Below are 17,194 nucleotides of genomic sequence, written 5' to 3' on the forward strand. Positions count from 1 at the left end.
ACCGGCAAAAAACGGCCTCCTGCTAAGGACAAAGAACTGCGGCCTAGGGGCCAGTTACTGCAGGCTGGTCAGGGCCGGCAGGGGCGGGTGCGGAGAATGCCCGGTAGCCCAATGCCTGTGCCCAGGCGGGAGTGGGGCGGAAAGGGGGCGGACCCTGGAAGGGACAGGGGCGGAGTTGGGCCGGGATGGAGGCCCGCAGAGGAGCAGCGAGGGGGCGTAGCCGGAGCTACGCCACCAAGGCTCCGCCCCCGCCCTGCCCGCCCCTCACTGGAGGAACGCAAGCAGGAGGCGGGGGAGTCGGAGGAGGTGGCGGCGCTGGAGCTCCTCCTGGGGAACAGCGACCCGGGGAGCGAGCACGTCGCTCCGCACCGCTCTTCCTCCAGCCGCTGAGCCGTCCCTTCTCGCCATGTCCCAGAGCAGGCACCGCGCCGAGGCCCCGCCGCTGGAGCGCGAGGACAGTGGGACCTTCAGGTCAGCGTGCGGGCAGTCAGGGCCCCAGGGCCGGGAGCGTTGGGCGGCGGGGCCGGGGCGCGGGGAACCGGCCCTCCAGAGGCATTCTGGGTAAAGCCCTGCCCGGCGCCCACGCCTCCGCGGCTGTGGGTGCTCGGCCCCGCCCTCTCGGCGGCGAGGGTTGGGGTCTGCGGCCGGGCCCCGCCCCTCTCGTGGCCACCGGCTGCGCGCGGGGCGGGCGGAGGTGGCGCGCTGTCGCCGCGCCCGGGAAGGGATCGTCAGGTTTGTCTTGAGAGGCTGCGGCGCTGCCGCCAGCCCTGTTCGGTTGAGAATCTCTCCTACCCGCATTCAAGTGCTCTCTCTAAAGACCTTGCTCACCCCGCCTGCCCCTGCGGGGTGACTGCCGCAGCGGGGCCAGAAGACAGGTGCGCCCCAGCCTCGCCAGCTCTGGCCCTGGCCGCCGGGGAACTCGGCGCCTCCCTCGTCACCGTCGGTGACGGTTAAAGCTGGCCTCTACGCTTCTGCTTCAATCTCCAATTTGGCATGCAAAGCACACCTTTTTGTGGTTTTTGCAGTTTGGGGAAGATGATAACAGCTAAGCCAGGGAAAACACCGATTCAGGTATTACACGAATACGGCATGAAGACCAAGAACATCCCAGTTTATGAATGTGAAAGATCTGATGTGCAAATACACGTGCCCACTTTCACCTTCAGAGTAACCGTTGGTGACATAACCTGCACAGGTCTGTATACACAGTTAACCTGGATGACCGAGTGGGTTGGCAGTCAATACTTGGTGTTGCTTTTCAGTTCGGAAAAGTTCTCTTTTTGCCAGACAGCTGTGAGTAACAGGCTCTGAAACCGAGACCTCTCATCTCAGGTCGTTAGGGCTTTCCAGCTGCATCTGATTCTCTTCCTAATTTTCTCTTCCCCAGATACCAAGGAAGCTCAGAAACTAAAAAGTTACCCAGCCATCCTGCACGGCTCTTCTCATACCCTCCTAGGGTTCTTCTAAGAATTAGAGGGAAGCAGGAAAGGTTTTGGAGCAGTCATAGCTGGGTCAGTAGGTACTGTGAAGTTTCATAGATTATAGCAGATGCCAGGAGGCATGACCCCAGAATTTTCTGAGCATCTCTCCTCTCTGTATGGACTCATTTGGCATTTTAGGTCCATTGTGCCACTTTTGATTCTGTATCCAAACAAAATAAAGGGGAGAAGGTCCTCATATATTACATAATAACTTCTAGTTTTCGAAACTGAACAGATATTTTGTATATTATCCACTTTTTAAACAAGAAGAAACAGGTTCAGAGAGATTATAAGTAACATGCGTATAGCAATGAAGTCACATAGCAATGAAATTTTAAAGTTCATGCCTTCTTTTGGTCTATGAGCTTGAGCAAATCATAACTAAAGTTGCTCATTTGTAAATATGGACATTATTTTTCTTATGTATCTATTTAATTGCAAACACAGAAAACATTGGATGCTAAATTTAATTTGGAAGAATGCCAAGAAAAAAAATAGTAGGAAGGCTCAAGTTCTACCATCTGGTAAATCTGAAGGCAGCATTTGTTTGTGTCCCTGGAAGTTTGGAGTCCTTTATTTTAATTGACGCCACTTTAAGAAAAGTTTAAAACTTTTTTGTGTGAGGCAGTTAGATTGTAGGTGCTGGCCGGAAGGGTCCCCATGGGAACCATAGAGTCAACACTGCATTACTTACTTTAGCTAGTCTATTTCTAGATAATCAGGAAGAATTCAAGAAAAGGGAGGGTTTTTCCCTCTCAATGTGTTTTAGACCCCAAATTAACAACCTATGGCAACCGTTCTGCCTACGCCCTCTTCTCACACTACCATGGCTTCCTGTGCAAGCTTATCTGCCTCAATGGCTTCTGATACTTTCTAAAGGCTAATATTCTGAAATGTCTGTCTACATCCCAAGCCCAGTTACAGAATAGTGTATCAGTCTGTGCTTGCTGAGCATCTTTGCTTGGATGACACAGAGGCCCCTCAAGCCTCTCATTGTGCCAAACTGAATCCATCTTTTCCCTCAAACCCATTCTTCCTGCATTCCCTTTCTATGTAAAGGCTCCACAGTCACCTAGTTCAGTAGAAATGTGGGTTTTGTCTTCTAACTACTTCCCGTCTCTCTCCCTCTTGTCCAGTCTGTTATTAAACTCTATCCATTGGAGTTTAATAATCCACTAAATATCCATTGAATCTGTCTGCTTCTCTCTGTTGGCCATTGCTACTGCCTAGGCCACCATCATCTCTCACTTGGATTGTAGCTGCAGTCTTGTAGCTACACGTTTACCTTCTAGTCTTGTGATGTCCTTTTGTCACGTAACAACCAGTGTTCATTCTTTTTTTTTTGAGACAGGGTTTCTCTCTGTCACCCAGGCTGGAGTGCAGTGGCATGATCATAGCTTACTGCAGCCTCAATCTCCTGGACTGGAGCAATCCTCCTGCCTCAGCCTCCCAAGTAGCTGGGACTACAGGTGCACGCCACCATGCCCAGCTAATTTTTCTGATTTTTAGTAGAGACAAGGTCTCACTGCATTGCCTAGGCTGGTCTTGAACTCTTGACGTCAAGCAGTCTTCCCACCTCAGCCTCTTAAAGTGTTGGGATTACAGGCGTGAGCCACCTCACCCACCCTTAACAGCCAGTGTTCTTTCTAGCATTCATATGTCTTCCTCGTCTCAAAATCCATTCAGTGGTTTCCCTCTAATCCTCTGGATAAATGCATGTTTTTTGTTTGTTTGTTTGTTTCCAAGACGGAGTTTCACTCTTATGCCCAGACTGGAGTGAAGTGGTGCAATCTCGGCTCACTGCAACCTCCGCCCCCCCGGGTTCAAGCGATTCTCCTGCCTCAGCCTCCTGAGTAGCTGGGATTACAGGTGCCTGCCACCACGCCCGGCTAATTTTTGTATTTTTAGTAGAGACGGGGTTTCGCCATGTTGGCCAGGCTAGTCTCGAACTCCTGACCTTAGGCAGTCCACCCGCCTCAGCCTCCTAAAGTGCTAGGATTACAGGCGTGAGCCACCATGCCCAGCCCAATACCATGTTTCTTAACATGACTTACAGCCTTGCTTCTTACACTTTAAAAAAGCTCTTAACACTTTAGCCAAAGCCAACTACTTGGGATTCTTGAGAACATTGTGTTGTATGTTGCCTTTGAGCCTTTGCAGGTGCTCTTTTTCTCTGCCTAGAATGCTCTTCCTACCACTCCCCCATCTCTCTTCACTTTATTAGCTGTTACTCATTATTTAGGTCTCCATTTAGTTATCTCTTCCTTCATGAAACCTTTCTGAATCCTTACAAAGAGTACGAGAGCCGCTGCTTTTATGTACTCCCCTACAGCCTGCACTTAGGCTTGTTGTAACATATCCCCATTCCATACTTCAGGTGCCTATTAACAGACAAAAATCCCACACTAGTCTGTTGGCTCTTGAGGGCAGGGACCCTGTATGCTATATCCCTAATACCTCTGTTAGCAGATAAATATATGGTTTGTGTGTCTTCTCACACTTGAAGGCCACACTTGAAACATATTCCATGAGGGTATGGGAGTTTGAACTTAAAAGGAAAAAGATGGAATTTATCATTTGCCATTGTGATTGCTTACTGAAATTAGACGTCAGTCTTATCCCCAGTCCCAACTTAGCTACCCATGCAGAAGATACAGACTGTCCAGAAGATACATAACAAGCTGTCACCTTATTCCATAAAACTCTTTCCTGTTGTACCCAACACATAATCATGACTGCTCAGCCTAGCAGAGCAGTTTGATACGTTACAGGACAGGCTGCCAGAATAAAATTATGCACATTTTGCTATCAAACAATTCTGCTGTAAATGGTTCCTTTAAAAGAAACTTCTTGCTGCAGAAGAATTTCCCCTCCAGGAATAAAGGAAGAGTAAAATACTAAGCTGCATTTCTTCAGAGGTATGACATGGTCTACTTTATTACCATGTTATGTAATAAACATATGTAATGTAGAAATAAGGATTTTTATGCAGGTATGCATAGAATTAAATATATAGAACTTTAAAAGTTATTTTTTAAAATATTTTTCACATGGTGAATATTTTATTACAGTATATAACCACATATAGTACATATTTTTATTACCTAGTATGTGTATGTAAAATCTATAAGTGACTTTGTTTTGTGTATTGAAAACATCTTTGTAAGCTGCACATTTTTTGTAGGAGATAAAGACTTCTTTTTTTAAATCTTAATTCAGGTGAAGGTACAAGTAAGAAGCTGGCGAAACATAGAGCTGCAGAGGCTGCCATAAACATTTTGAAAGCCAATGCAAGTATTTGGTGAGCTAAATTTCTTTGTATTCAGCAGCTCAAAAATATTATGGCTGAGGTAAGATTAAAAATTTGAACATGCTGGCCGGGCGCGGTGGCTCACACCTGTAATCCCAGCACTTTGGGAGGCCGAGGCGGGCCGGTGGCGGGTACCTGTAGTCCCAGCTACTGGGGAGGCTGAGGCAGGAGAACGGCGTGAACCCTGGAGGTGGAGCTTGCAGTGGCCAAGATAGTGCCACTGCAGTCCGGCCTGGGCAAAAAAGTGAGACTCCGTCTCCAAAAAAAAAAAAAAAAAATTTGAACATGCTTACAAAGCAACAAAGTGAACAATTGTTAGCATCCTACCTCTCAAATTCTATTTCCTTATGAAAACTTATCATCCATTAAAGAAAACTTTATCCAATCAAATCCAGCAATTAGCTATTAAATGAAGGTGCTCATGAACTAGGCTTTACTGTTTTTTTTTTTTAATGGGATACAACAGTAGAAAATCAGTGCTGCTTGTAAATATTAACATTTTGTATTTAGACTTTGATTATTTCTACATTGAAGAAAACAAAGTGTGAGATGGAGAAAGATCCACTAAAAGTACTCTTTTGGGAATTCTAATTTTGAAGAAGCAGGCAGAGGTTTTCTTTTATTATATAATATATACCAAAAGAAGAGAATGTTAAGTGGGATATTCATTCTTGAAATATCTTTCCAAAGTAAGATTTTTTTACTACTTTAGGTGTTTCTAGATAGAATATTGGTCCTGGAGCATCTCACATATTAAAGCAGTGTCCACTGGGTGCACTGTGGAGCTTGGCATGCTTTCACGTTCTTCTTGTGTGTACACTCACATATGCCTGAAGTACGATCTGTGTAATCAGTTTATAATTGACAGTAGAGACCCAGGGAATTTGGGATGGGTTTTTTGTTCCCTAGTCGTAGAAAGGCTTTTGGATTAGGGGTGTAGTTAGGTTCTCATGTAGTATTCCTCTCTTTCTGTAAATCATTCTAAACTGTTTGGGTAGTTTAGAACTAACCAGTGACATGGCAACCCTCTAGATAAGCAGCTGCCCAAGACAAGCCTTGCATTTCACAAGATGATGCTTGATTCTCTAGGGTCATACATTATAATTGATCTATGCCAGGCTGGGCGGGGTGGCTCACGCCTGTGATCCCAGCACTTTGGGAGGCTGAGGTGGGTGGATCACTTGAGGCCAGGAGTTCAAGACCAGCCTGGCCAACATGGCAAAACCCTGTCTCTACTAAAAATACAAAAATTTGCCAGGCATGGTGGCAGGTGCCTGTATGTAATCCCAGCTACTTGGGTGGCTGAGGCACAAAAATCGCTTGAACCCGGGAGGCGGAGATTGCAGTAAGCTAAGATTGTGCCCCTGCACTCCAGCCTGTGAAACCCTGCCTCAAAGAAAAACAAGGCCAGGCATGGTGGCTTACACCTGTAATCCCAGCACTTTGGGAGGCCAAGGTGGGCAGATCACTTGAGTCAGGAGTTCGAGACCAGCCTGGCCAACATGGCGAAACCCCATCTCTACTAAAAATACAAAAAATTAGCCTAGTGTGGTGGAATGCTCCTGTAATCCCAGCTACTTGGGAGGCTGAGACACGAGAATCCCTTGGACCCAGTAGGCAGAGGTTGCAGTGAGCCAGGATCATGCCATTGCACTCCAGCCTGGGCAGCAGAGCAAGACTGTCTCCAAACAAACAAACAAAAAGACATGCCAAATGACATGGCAGGTATTGGGTTCTCCCCCACTGGTGATGGCCATGCTGTTTCTGTACAGCCTGAAGGTGAACCCAACCATTAAGTACATTTGTAGAAATGAGGGGTATGGAGTGTCCTTTCTGCATCTTGGCACTTCACTTTTGTCAGCAAAAAAGCTAACAAACTTTACCATATTTGTGCTTCTTGACAGATAAAATGGGAATTACTAAGCTGTAATCAGGCCTAAAGTGGCCTGACTTAATACAGAGACTTTCTCACTTCTCCATCACAATTATTTGGGTAGCTTCGGCATGCAGCATTGTAAGTGAATACTCATATCTCATCAGCCTATGTGAAGCTTGAAATTCTCACAGTTGGAAAAAAAAAACCTTGAGGAAGTGGCAATAACTAAACCTCACTTGTCATGGAAAAATGACTCCAGTTGCCTAGGTGGTAGTAACCTTGAAATGCCGCTTATTCAATTTTAAGTACTGACCTGCTAAGTAACTAGTAATTCCAAACTCCCTAGAAGAGGTTGTTCTCTTTTTCCCTAATCATAATCCCCACATGCTAAAACCAAATTCATCTAAGCCATCTATTTTCTGCAGGATACATGTAAATCTTAGAGGATTATCCCAGCACCGAGCAGATGATAGATCAAACAGATCTCTCTTCATAGTTCTGTGGATGAAAAAACAGTATTTATACATAATCTGTATTATTCACATTGCCAGGCTAAATTTTCTGGATCATTGTTACTCTTCTGTTTTTTGTATAGTTGTAACAGTATTCTTTAAATATATTTTTATGGCATGCCTATTATGTACAAAACACCACAAAGCTTATGTAGGTAAGTGATACATAGGCCCTACCTCAAGGAGCTTACAGTCTGAACAGGGGAGAGGTGTGGTGAAGGATGGACAAATTATATGTATTTGTAAGAGTATATAATTTATGGTAAAACAATTTCCTCAAGAAAGGATTAAACCATGTGTTATAATGTTTCAAAGAAGGGAGAGATTATAAACCACTGGGGTAAAAGGATAGGCTTCTTGGAGGAAGTGACAGTTGAGATATATCTTGGATGACAGATCAGATTCCCATAGAAGAGGTCTGAGAAAAGGGCATTCTATGTAGAAGGAATGACAAGAGCAAAGACATAGAGAGTTAATTAGAAAATGCTTGTCATTTATTTCATAATTCGGGGGAAATTATTTTGTTTTTTAACACTTAAAAAATATTTAGCTTTGCAGTTCCTGACCCCTTAATGCCTGACCCTTCCAAGCAACCAAAGAACCAGCTTAATCCTATTGGTTCATTACAGGTAAGTTGTACAGTTCTTTGCCTACTGATGAAATATATAATAAGTTTGTAATGTCAGAGGGGCTAACACAAGGAATTAATATTTTAAAGACAAGATAGTGATATATTTTGTTTTCCAACTTATGATCATTAGATTTACAGAGCTAACTTGAAATTATTTTCCTATTTATGTTTTGGATTTTCTTTCCTATACAGTATTTGCCTTTGGCTTATAGAATTCTCATTTAAGATCAATAGGCCCTCAGTGCACATGGGTAGAGTGTTTTATACTTTAAGAATAGTTCTTGCTACTCTTGTGACAAATCTCTTTCTACTTCTGTTGAGACAGAAGACTTTATAAAGAGCCTACATCAAATCAGTGAACCTAACTGAAGAAAAGGAGTCTGTTTATTTGCTTATTCTACCAAAAAAAATTTATATCTATATACACACAAACACACACATATATTCAGCTTTGAATTTCTATATGCAGAATATCCTTCTTGCAGATTATCCATATGCTCTGTTAGGCCATTCCCCTCCCCATTATTCAGCCAGTCCTTTGGTCTCCTTTTCCTGCGCTATGAGCTGTTCTATAGTTTTCTTCACCTTCTGTCTCCCACTTCCTCCAAGTCTGTTGTTTGCTGTCCCTACTCCTCATGTGTTCTTGGCCAGCTGTGGGTTTGGAAGTCTATAGCTAGGAGGGGAGGGACTTTAGGAACTGCTAACAGTGAAACCTGTAGATGGTCTCCTCTGGTGTTCCCAAAGAGGGCGGTAGTAGCCTGTTTTTCTAGTTGAAGTCTGATACCAGCTCACTGTGGTTTAATGCAAGAACACCATTCGTAGTACAAAACTGCTCCAGTTTTGGTATTGGGGTATAAAAATATAAAATGCGGGAATGTCTTTGAGAAATAGAGGGTCTTCCCTCTTTTTTCCGTTGCAGAAAATCACTATTCTTTTCAAACATATACATAGAAATGGGATCAAAATTAAGAAAACACTATGTGATTAAGCCATTGCATAAAATTACTATTAAAGCCTCATCTTGATTTTATAGGAATTGGCTATTCATCATGGCTGGAGACTTCCTGAATATACCCTTTCCCAGGAGGGAGGACCTGCTCATAAGAGAGAATATACCACAATTTGCAGGCTAGAGTCATTTATGGAAACTGGTACTTATTTCTTACAATTAAAGGCACTTGAAATATTTTCAGATGATGAATGACTATCGAAATTTCTGTTGTAATGTTTTCAAATATTTCTATGCAGAAAAATTGATACACTCCTCTTTTATTGTCTCTGACTTTCTGAGGTTGAACTTAAGTATAAATATTTGGCTTAAGATACTTAAGTCTTCTTAATTTGATATTTTTAAAAATCATAGATTATTAATAGAAAGACAAACTGCTGGCTCTGTACTTTAAACAGTCTTCATTGATAAATTAGTGACTTAAAAAACCTCACTTTGGAGAAAAAGCTATAGTAAATCTCTTGGATTTTAACAGCTATTCTATCTAGAAAATAGGACTAGAGGAAGATTACACTTGAAAATGATATGATTGATAAGAGACTACATGGCAAATAATTGCAGTGAGATAAAAATGAAAATTATCTTAATTATAGCAACTTCTATGTTATCAAGGATATAAACTATAAGAAACACTGTCACTATATAAACTATAAGAAACACTTTAAAAAGTACTAGTGAGAATTCCTGTTAACTTCTCTGGCATGTTTTTGTTATTTTTAAAAGTGGCTTAAACTGGGATTTTACCTTAGCTAGATAATAGTTTCAAGTAATAGGAAACTATTTGCCTTTGGGAGGTAGTGTGGGCCAGTACAGAAAGCACCAGGCCAAAAGCAGGAACCTCAGCTTCCGTCCTTGATGCAGTCCTTGATTTGCAAAGTTAAGCAAATTACTTAATCTCTCTGGACCTCAGTTTTTTAATCTATAAAACAAAAGCATGGAGGTAGGTATTTATGGTATCTTTCAACTCCAGCATCCCCTGTGCCTTTCTTATTCCTGTTAAAAGGAATTCCATATAATCGTCAGTTTAGAGAAGATCACAAGCAGGAAATAGACATTGAGAGAGAGGAGTTATAATTCAGGTGTATTTTAATAAATCTGAATAATTGGTCAGAATTAAACCAAATATGGTTCAGTAATGCTAGACATAGGAAAATACAACTATTATAGGAAAACAGAAAGCATAACTATTAAAGAAAAACTTAAATGCCTTCAAAAGTGTAAGAATTAGGAACTATACAGGCCTGGCACAGTGGCTCACACCTATAATCCCAGCCCTTTGGGAGGCTGAGGCGGGCCGATCATCTGAGGTCAGGAGTTTGAGACCAGCCTGGCCAACATGGCAAAACCCTGTCTGTACTAAATACAAAAAATTAGCCGGGTGTGGTGGTGGGCACCTGTAATCCCAGCTACTTGGGAGGCTGAAGCAGGAGAATTGCTTGAACCCAGGAGGCGGAGGTTGCAGTGAGCCAAGATGGTGCCACTGTACTCCAGCCTGGGTGACAGAGCGAGGCTCTGTCTCAAAAAAAAAAAAAAAAAAAAAGAAGAATTAATAGCTATACAAACAAAATAGCGTAACAAAGAAAGATATCAGGTCAGTAAGAACATAGTCTAGCATATAATAAAAAACCATGAGGTTCTCTGATTAAACATAATACTTTATACGTTTGATCATCCTCTGTGGACACTAATTTCTTTTCTAAATCTACCATTTCTTTTTCTTTGTTCAGGAAAGGGGGCATCAAAAAAGCAAGCCAAAAGGAATGCTGCTGAGAAATTTCTTGCCAAATTTAGTAATATTTCTCCAGAGAACCACATTTCTTTAGTGAGTAATGTTGACAGCTATGATGTTAATGTCATTAAGCATTTCTTGCAGTAGGAAACTTTCCTTGATTTCTTATTGTATAGCTACTTCAGAGTTGCAATTTTTAGAAATCTCTTCATTATTCAGTTATACACTACCCCATTTTTAACTGCTTCCTGTTTGTGAGTCAGGATCACAGAGGCAATTAGGTAAGAGAGCTTGGGAGACACAGTCAAATTCAGAATAATAGGACGGGATCTAAAGATGATAGGCCAGTAGTGCCATTTTTGCCTTCAAAGTGACAGCGCATTTCCATCCCTTTGTTTGTTCGTTCATTCACTCAGCAAACATTTAGTGAGCTCATACTGTGTGCTAAGTGTTGTGTTGGATACTGGGTTGCAGTGAATAAGCAGTCCCTGCCTCTAAGGAGTTTACAGACTACAGAAAAGAAGGAACTCTATGGACTAGTCCTTACAGAGTGTGATGTGGGAACACAGAAGAAGGCATCCAACCAAAACAGGTTTGGAGACAGATTCCAGGAAGAAGTAATGTCTAAGCCAAGACCTGTAGAATGGGGGAAAAGAATTCCAGAGAGAAGAAAAAGCGTGTGCAAAGGCCAGGAGTGAAACATCGTATGCAGTCTAGGAGCCCTAAGTGATTTGTTGTGTGTAGAACATAGTGTTGGAGGGAGGGAGTCTCAATGAGGCCAGCAAAGTAAAGAGGGATTAAATCTTAAAGGGACCCCTATATAAGGAAAGTGAACTTTATCCCAAGGGTAGTACAAAGTCATTAAAGAATTTTAATCTGGGAAGGACAGGATCTAGTCTGTACATTAGAAGGAAATCACTTGGCTGCATTATGGTAAGTGAATGAAATTAGGATCAAAGAGACCTGCGAGAGTGCTGTTATAGAAGACACGTGAGACATGACAGCTTGAACTAAGGTAGTGGCTGGGAAAATGGAAAGAGATGGGTAGATTTTAAAGTTATTTAGAAAACTGAGGTAAAGGGGCATGGTAACTGATTGGATGTGGGAAGCAAGGGAAAGGGAGGAAATTACTATTTTAAACTTGGCAATAGCAAGAGGGGAGCAGATAATGAGCTAAATATTGAATTTGAAGTGCTTATGGAATAGCTAAGTGAATATATCAAGTAGCTGAACAAGTAAATTCAGAGCTTAAGAGATTGGCCTACACATGATAGATAACTTCAGATTCTGATATTCATAGATAGGTGTGTCATGTGGTACATTATCTGAGAGTAGTGTATTAGGTGGGAAGTAAAAAAGTACAACTGTAGCAACTTCTTCACTGAGCTTATGATAAAATAAGGGCTCATTCTTTAGAAAAAAAATCAAAGACTATATACAAATGAGTAATATAATTTGATTTTACTTTTTTAATAGAAAAATATAAAACACTGCATTTACTGCTTTTGGAATTTGAGTCAACAATATCACCAAAATTACAAAGCACAGATAGGTTTACAGGTGAAATTGGTCAAATCTTCAAAGGAGATCATTTCCAATGGTATTTAAACTCTTTTTCAGGCAAGGTACAGATAATATAAAGGAAACTTTTAAATTTATTCTCCAAAACCAACATAATACAAACACCAAAACCTGACAATAGCAAGTTCAACAGAAAAAAAAAAAATTATAGATCAATATGCCTTATGGTGAGACACCTTTGTAAAATGTTCAGTACGATATTAAAATAATGATACAGCATTGACAAGTAGGGTTTATTTAACTAATGTGAGACTATTTCAAGGTTAGTAAGTTGGTTACTTTAACCACATTAATGTGTCAAAGAGTAATATATAATCCTCTCAATGGATGCCAAAAAAATTTTGATAAAACTCAGCAATCATTACTGATAAAAACTTGAAAAAAACCAAAATCATGGTTATATGTTTATACATTATACTCATTCCCATTAATATCAGAAATAAGGATGCCCACCAACACCACTTTTATTTAACCTTGTTCTAGAAGTACCCACCAATTAAAAACAAATTAGACAAGAGAAAACAGTACGAAGTTGGAAATAAGAGGAGATAAAATGGCTACTAACTGCAATGATTGTATCCCTTTAAAACCCTAAAGAAAAACTACTAGAAACAATAAGAGAATTCATCAAGGTAACTGATTATGAAATTAATATACAAAATCAATAGCTTTTCCATATTACCCAGAGTTATGTAGGTAACAACTAGAATAATTAAAAATAAAAAGCTAAAAATTATTGTATCTGGGAAGGGGACCTGAAGGTGGAGAAGGGGCAAGGCAGAGGTTCTTGCTTTTATACTTTTGTACTATTTGATTTTTTGCTGTATGTGTGTATCACTTTGACAAAACTTACGAAGCTTGATAACATTGGTCATTTTATAGAAAAATAGAAAATCCTATTCTGAGAAAATATACTAGAAAAAGGTCAATAGTTTTCTTATTTACAAATAATAACTAGAATATAGAAGATCCCAATTTAAATTGTAGAAACAGGGATAGGCTATCTGAAAATAAACTTAAAAAGAAATGCGCAGGACCACGTGAGGAAAAGTCTACTAAAGAATAGAGCAGAAAACATTGTAAATGTATTTAAATGTAATGTGGTCTCACTCAAAACCTACCAGCGTTTGGCCGGGCACAGTGGCCCACGCCTGTTAATCCCAGCACTTTGGGAGGCCAAGGTGGGCGGATCACGAGGTCAGGAGATAGAAACCATTCTGGCTAACGCGGTGAAACCCCGTCTCTACTAAAAATACAAAAAAAAAAATTAGCCGGGCCTGGTGGCGTGCGCCTACTACTCCGGAGGCTGCGTCAGGAGAATGGCGTGAACCCAGGAGGCAGAGCTTGCAGTGAGCAGAGATCGCGCCACTGCACTCCAGCCTAGGCAACAGAGCGAGACTCCAACTCGAAAAACAAAAAAACCTACCAGCGTTCATTTTGGACCTTGATACACCTTTATTGAAGTTTATCTGGAAAAAGACCCTCAAGAATAGCCAAGAAAACTGAAAAGGAAGAGTTGGGAGAGCAAGGGTGTGCTGCTTTACCAGAGAACAAAACATACTGTAAAACTGAACTTGTCAGACAAGTTACTGGGCCAGGAATAGTCAGCGGAGCGAATAGAATCCAGGTGTATATGCTAATCCACATAGGACCATAGTATATAGCAACAGTGAGATTTCAGATCAGTGGGTGAGAGGATGGATTATTCAATAATGATGTAGAAACGGTTTACATCCACATTTGGGTGGGGGCTATATATATATTTGTTTATGTGTATGACATCTATTTAGAATGCTTCCTTATTCCTTACACCAAAGTAAATTTCAGATGGATCAAAGATTTGAACATAAAAATTTGAAACAGTATAAGTATTAGGAAACATGGAAGAGTTTTTCTTTTTAAAAATCTTAGCATGGGGAAAGCATTTTAACTTAAAACCTAGAAGATTAAAAGATTAATAAATTTGACAACATAAAACCTACTGCACAGCAAAAAATCTGTAAATAAAATCAAGAGAATAAAAACAAAATGGGAAGAAATTATTTTCAACATAGAACTATAAAGGAACTGTTTTCAATACTACCTTTAAAGCTGTTTTGTACACATCTGCTGCACACAGCAGCACATGCCTGTAGACCCAGCTACTCGGGAGGCTAAGGTGGGAGGATTGCTTAGAGCCCAAGAGTTTGAGAGTTAAGCCACACAGCAAGATCCTAACTCTTAAAAAAGAGAAAATTAAAAAAAGCTTTTATGCATCAGTTAAAAAGACACAACCCAATAGAAGAAATGCAAACGATTAAGGGAAAAAAAGAAAAAATATTCAACTTTATTCATGAAAGATAAAATATTTTCACCTTTTAGATTGGCAAAAACTACAAAATTTGATAATAGCTGGTATTAGTGAGGGTATGAGAAAACAAGCCCCCTCCAAGACAGTTGGTAGGAGTATAAATTGGTTCAGAAATCAGTTTGGAAGTATTTATCAAAATTAAAAGTGTACATGTTCTTTGACTTAGCAGTTCCACTTCTAGAAATAATTCTACAGAGAAACTCATTCAAGTGCAAAAGAGTGTTTATTGCTAGTAAAAGCAAGAAGCCAGAAACAACCTAAAGCTCACAGCTGGAGATCCATAACGTAAATACAGTGCATATATGTGCACTGATAAAAGAAAAATGAACAAGATGTAGAGGAGTAAGTTATCACTTGCTTTAAAAGATTGTGTGTGCTTGCATATGCATAGAACATTTATGGGAAGATACTGAAAAATGTTTTAACAGTACATCTAAGAAATAGAACAGAGGTCTTCAGGGAATGGATGGTAAGGAAAAGAGACTGTACTCTTCATTATATATTTGTTCTTAGTGCATGTATGTATTTTTTTAACCATGTAAATAGTGTTTTTTAATTTATTTAAAAACAGTATTTTAAAGTTTCTATAATGTAAATTTTTATTTGGTAAATCTAACAAATTACTTAATTCCATATCATGCCATCTCTAAAATCTTTTGGAAATTGCCTCCTCTCTGTCGTGCTCATTAATAAAACAAGATTAAGAGTAGTAACCCTACTTACTTCAGAAAGTAGTTGTTTTTATTAATGGCATATGAAAGCAATTGAGAACCATGAACTAATATGGAAATATAAGGCATTCTACGGACAGAGATGAAAAGGGAAAGATATAGGGGAGAATAAAGGAAAGAAGAAAAGCAGAAAGAAAAAGGAAAAAAAATACTCAGTTGGGTTCTGGGATAGAAGTCTGATAAGAACTTTTTGACATCCTGTCATTTATTTGAATGACTTATTCCTCAAACCCAACTTGCACATTTCATGTTATTTTAGTTTTTTTTTTTTCCTGTTTTATAGCTGTCAGTTATAGTGATTGGTATTTAATACAAAAAAAACCAAAGATATGAAAATTGTTTTATATTTTAATCTGCAAATTGCTCCATTAGGCAGATTTAATTATTTGTGGATTTACTTATGGTGGTCCCAAATATCTTGTACCTCTTAATGTGACCATCAGAAAACTCGACTGAGAAACATTTGTACTATACAAAATACAAAATGCTTTCAGTATATTATAGCAAGTGCTTCTTAAAAACATATTTTGTAGTATTGTTAAATTTGTACTTTTTAATGTTGTCTTGTTTAAATTGGAAAATTAACCAAATGTTATCCATTTAAACATGCTTTATAACATATTAAATGTAAGTGCTTAATAAGTACTTTTAATTATACTGGTACTGGTGTTGGAACCCAGTCTAAATCTTCATCTCTGATGAAGAGTCTAAATCTTCATCTTCATCTCTGTTTTTCAGACAAATGTAGTAGGACATTCTTTAGGATGTACTTGGCATTCCTTGAGGAATTCTCCTGGTGAAAAGATCAACTTACTGAAAAGAAGCCTCCTTAGTATTCCAAATACAGATTACATCCAGCTGCTTAGTGAAATTGCCAAGGAACAAGGTTTTAATATAACATATTTGGATATAGGTATGATTTATTTTTCTTTGGCTTTCCCAAGACATGTTTATTTAAAAATGTGTTTGAGGAACAAAAATTTCTATTATAATGTATTTATTGATCAGAGATTCTAAGTATATGTAATTACTAGGCTAGTAATATATATAATTGATATGTCCCATTCTTATGGATAGTAATAATAGCTAACATCTATCAGTTATAACAAAAACAACAATAGCAAAGATAGAGTTTTACTGTGTGTCAGACACTGTTCTAAGATTACATGTATCTACTTACTGAATCCTCAGACTAACTCTATGAAGCAAATTCTGTTATCTTTATTTATAAGTGAAGAAAGAAAGGCACAGAAAGGTTGAGAAACTTGCCCAAGATCACATAGCTAGTCAGTGGTAGAGCAAGATTTGGGGAAGAGTCCCAGAAGATACCCTGGCTGTTAAACTGGCCCTGCTAGGCAAATGAAAAGGCACCTACATTTCCAGCACAAGTACCAAGTTTGTGGTACCCAGACCTTTTCTCTCTACTTGGTCACTGTATGCTGATTCTGGGAGGTAAATGGAACCAAGTCAATTTATAGTTTTATCCCATCTCAGCCATCATCATCTGTATTTTCTGTAGCCCTTAATCATTTGGATAGACAAATATGGACAGATGGGAAAGCAAGTCAGTATGGATTTTCTTTTAATTCAATTTATAAAGCTAATTAGTTGTGTGTGTTTGGTGTCTTGATTTTTTTTTTTTTTTTTTTTTTGAGACAGAGTCTTGTTTCTGTTGCCCAGGCTGGAGTACAGTGGCACAATCTCAACTCACTGCAACCTCTGCCCCCCGGGTTCAAGCGATCCTCCTGCTTCAGTCTCCCAAGAAGCTGGGATTACAGGCATCCACCACCACATCTGGCTAATTTTTTTTTTTTTTTCCCGAGATGAGTCTTGATCTGTTGCCCAGGCTGGAGTGCAGTGGTGTGATCTCAGCTCACTGTAACCTCTGCCTCCCAGGTTCAAGCAATTCTCCTGCCTCAGCCTCCTGAGTAGCTGGGACTATAGGTGTGTGCCACTACGCCCACCTAATTTTTGCATTTTTAGT

General features: G+C 39.9%; 1 protein-coding gene across 9 annotated transcripts in view; it reads left to right on the top strand.

Annotated features, from left to right (window-relative positions):
- PRKRA (protein activator of interferon induced protein kinase EIF2AK2) overlaps positions 1 to 17,194 on the top strand; it is a 20,971-nt gene continuing 3,777 nt past the window's right edge. Inside the window, exons 1-8 of one of the 9 annotated variants that reach the window (XM_058440740.1) lie at positions 1 to 67; positions 416 to 471; positions 1,026 to 1,195; positions 4,701 to 4,782; positions 7,730 to 7,808; positions 8,844 to 8,961; positions 10,547 to 10,641; positions 15,949 to 16,123. In XM_058440740.1, the coding sequence (XP_058296723.1) occupies positions 1,036 to 1,195; positions 4,701 to 4,782; positions 7,730 to 7,808; positions 8,844 to 8,961; positions 10,547 to 10,641; positions 15,949 to 16,123 (709 nt within the window). In that variant the 5' untranslated portion in view covers positions 1 to 67; positions 416 to 471; positions 1,026 to 1,035. Of the gene's footprint in view, positions 88 to 260; positions 472 to 639; positions 876 to 932; positions 1,196 to 1,387; positions 1,512 to 4,700; positions 4,783 to 6,695; positions 6,806 to 7,729; positions 7,809 to 8,843; positions 8,962 to 10,546; positions 10,642 to 15,948; positions 16,124 to 17,194 lie in introns of those variants that run through there. The other 8 variants (XM_058440739.1, XM_058440747.1, XM_032755277.2 and 5 more) reach the window with 8 other exon arrangements.

Source organism: Hylobates moloch, unplaced genomic scaffold, assembly GCF_009828535.3.
Source record: "Hylobates moloch isolate HMO894 unplaced genomic scaffold, HMol_V3 SCAFFOLD_1, whole genome shotgun sequence".
Classification (NCBI taxonomy): Eukaryota; Metazoa; Chordata; class Mammalia; order Primates; family Hylobatidae; genus Hylobates; species Hylobates moloch.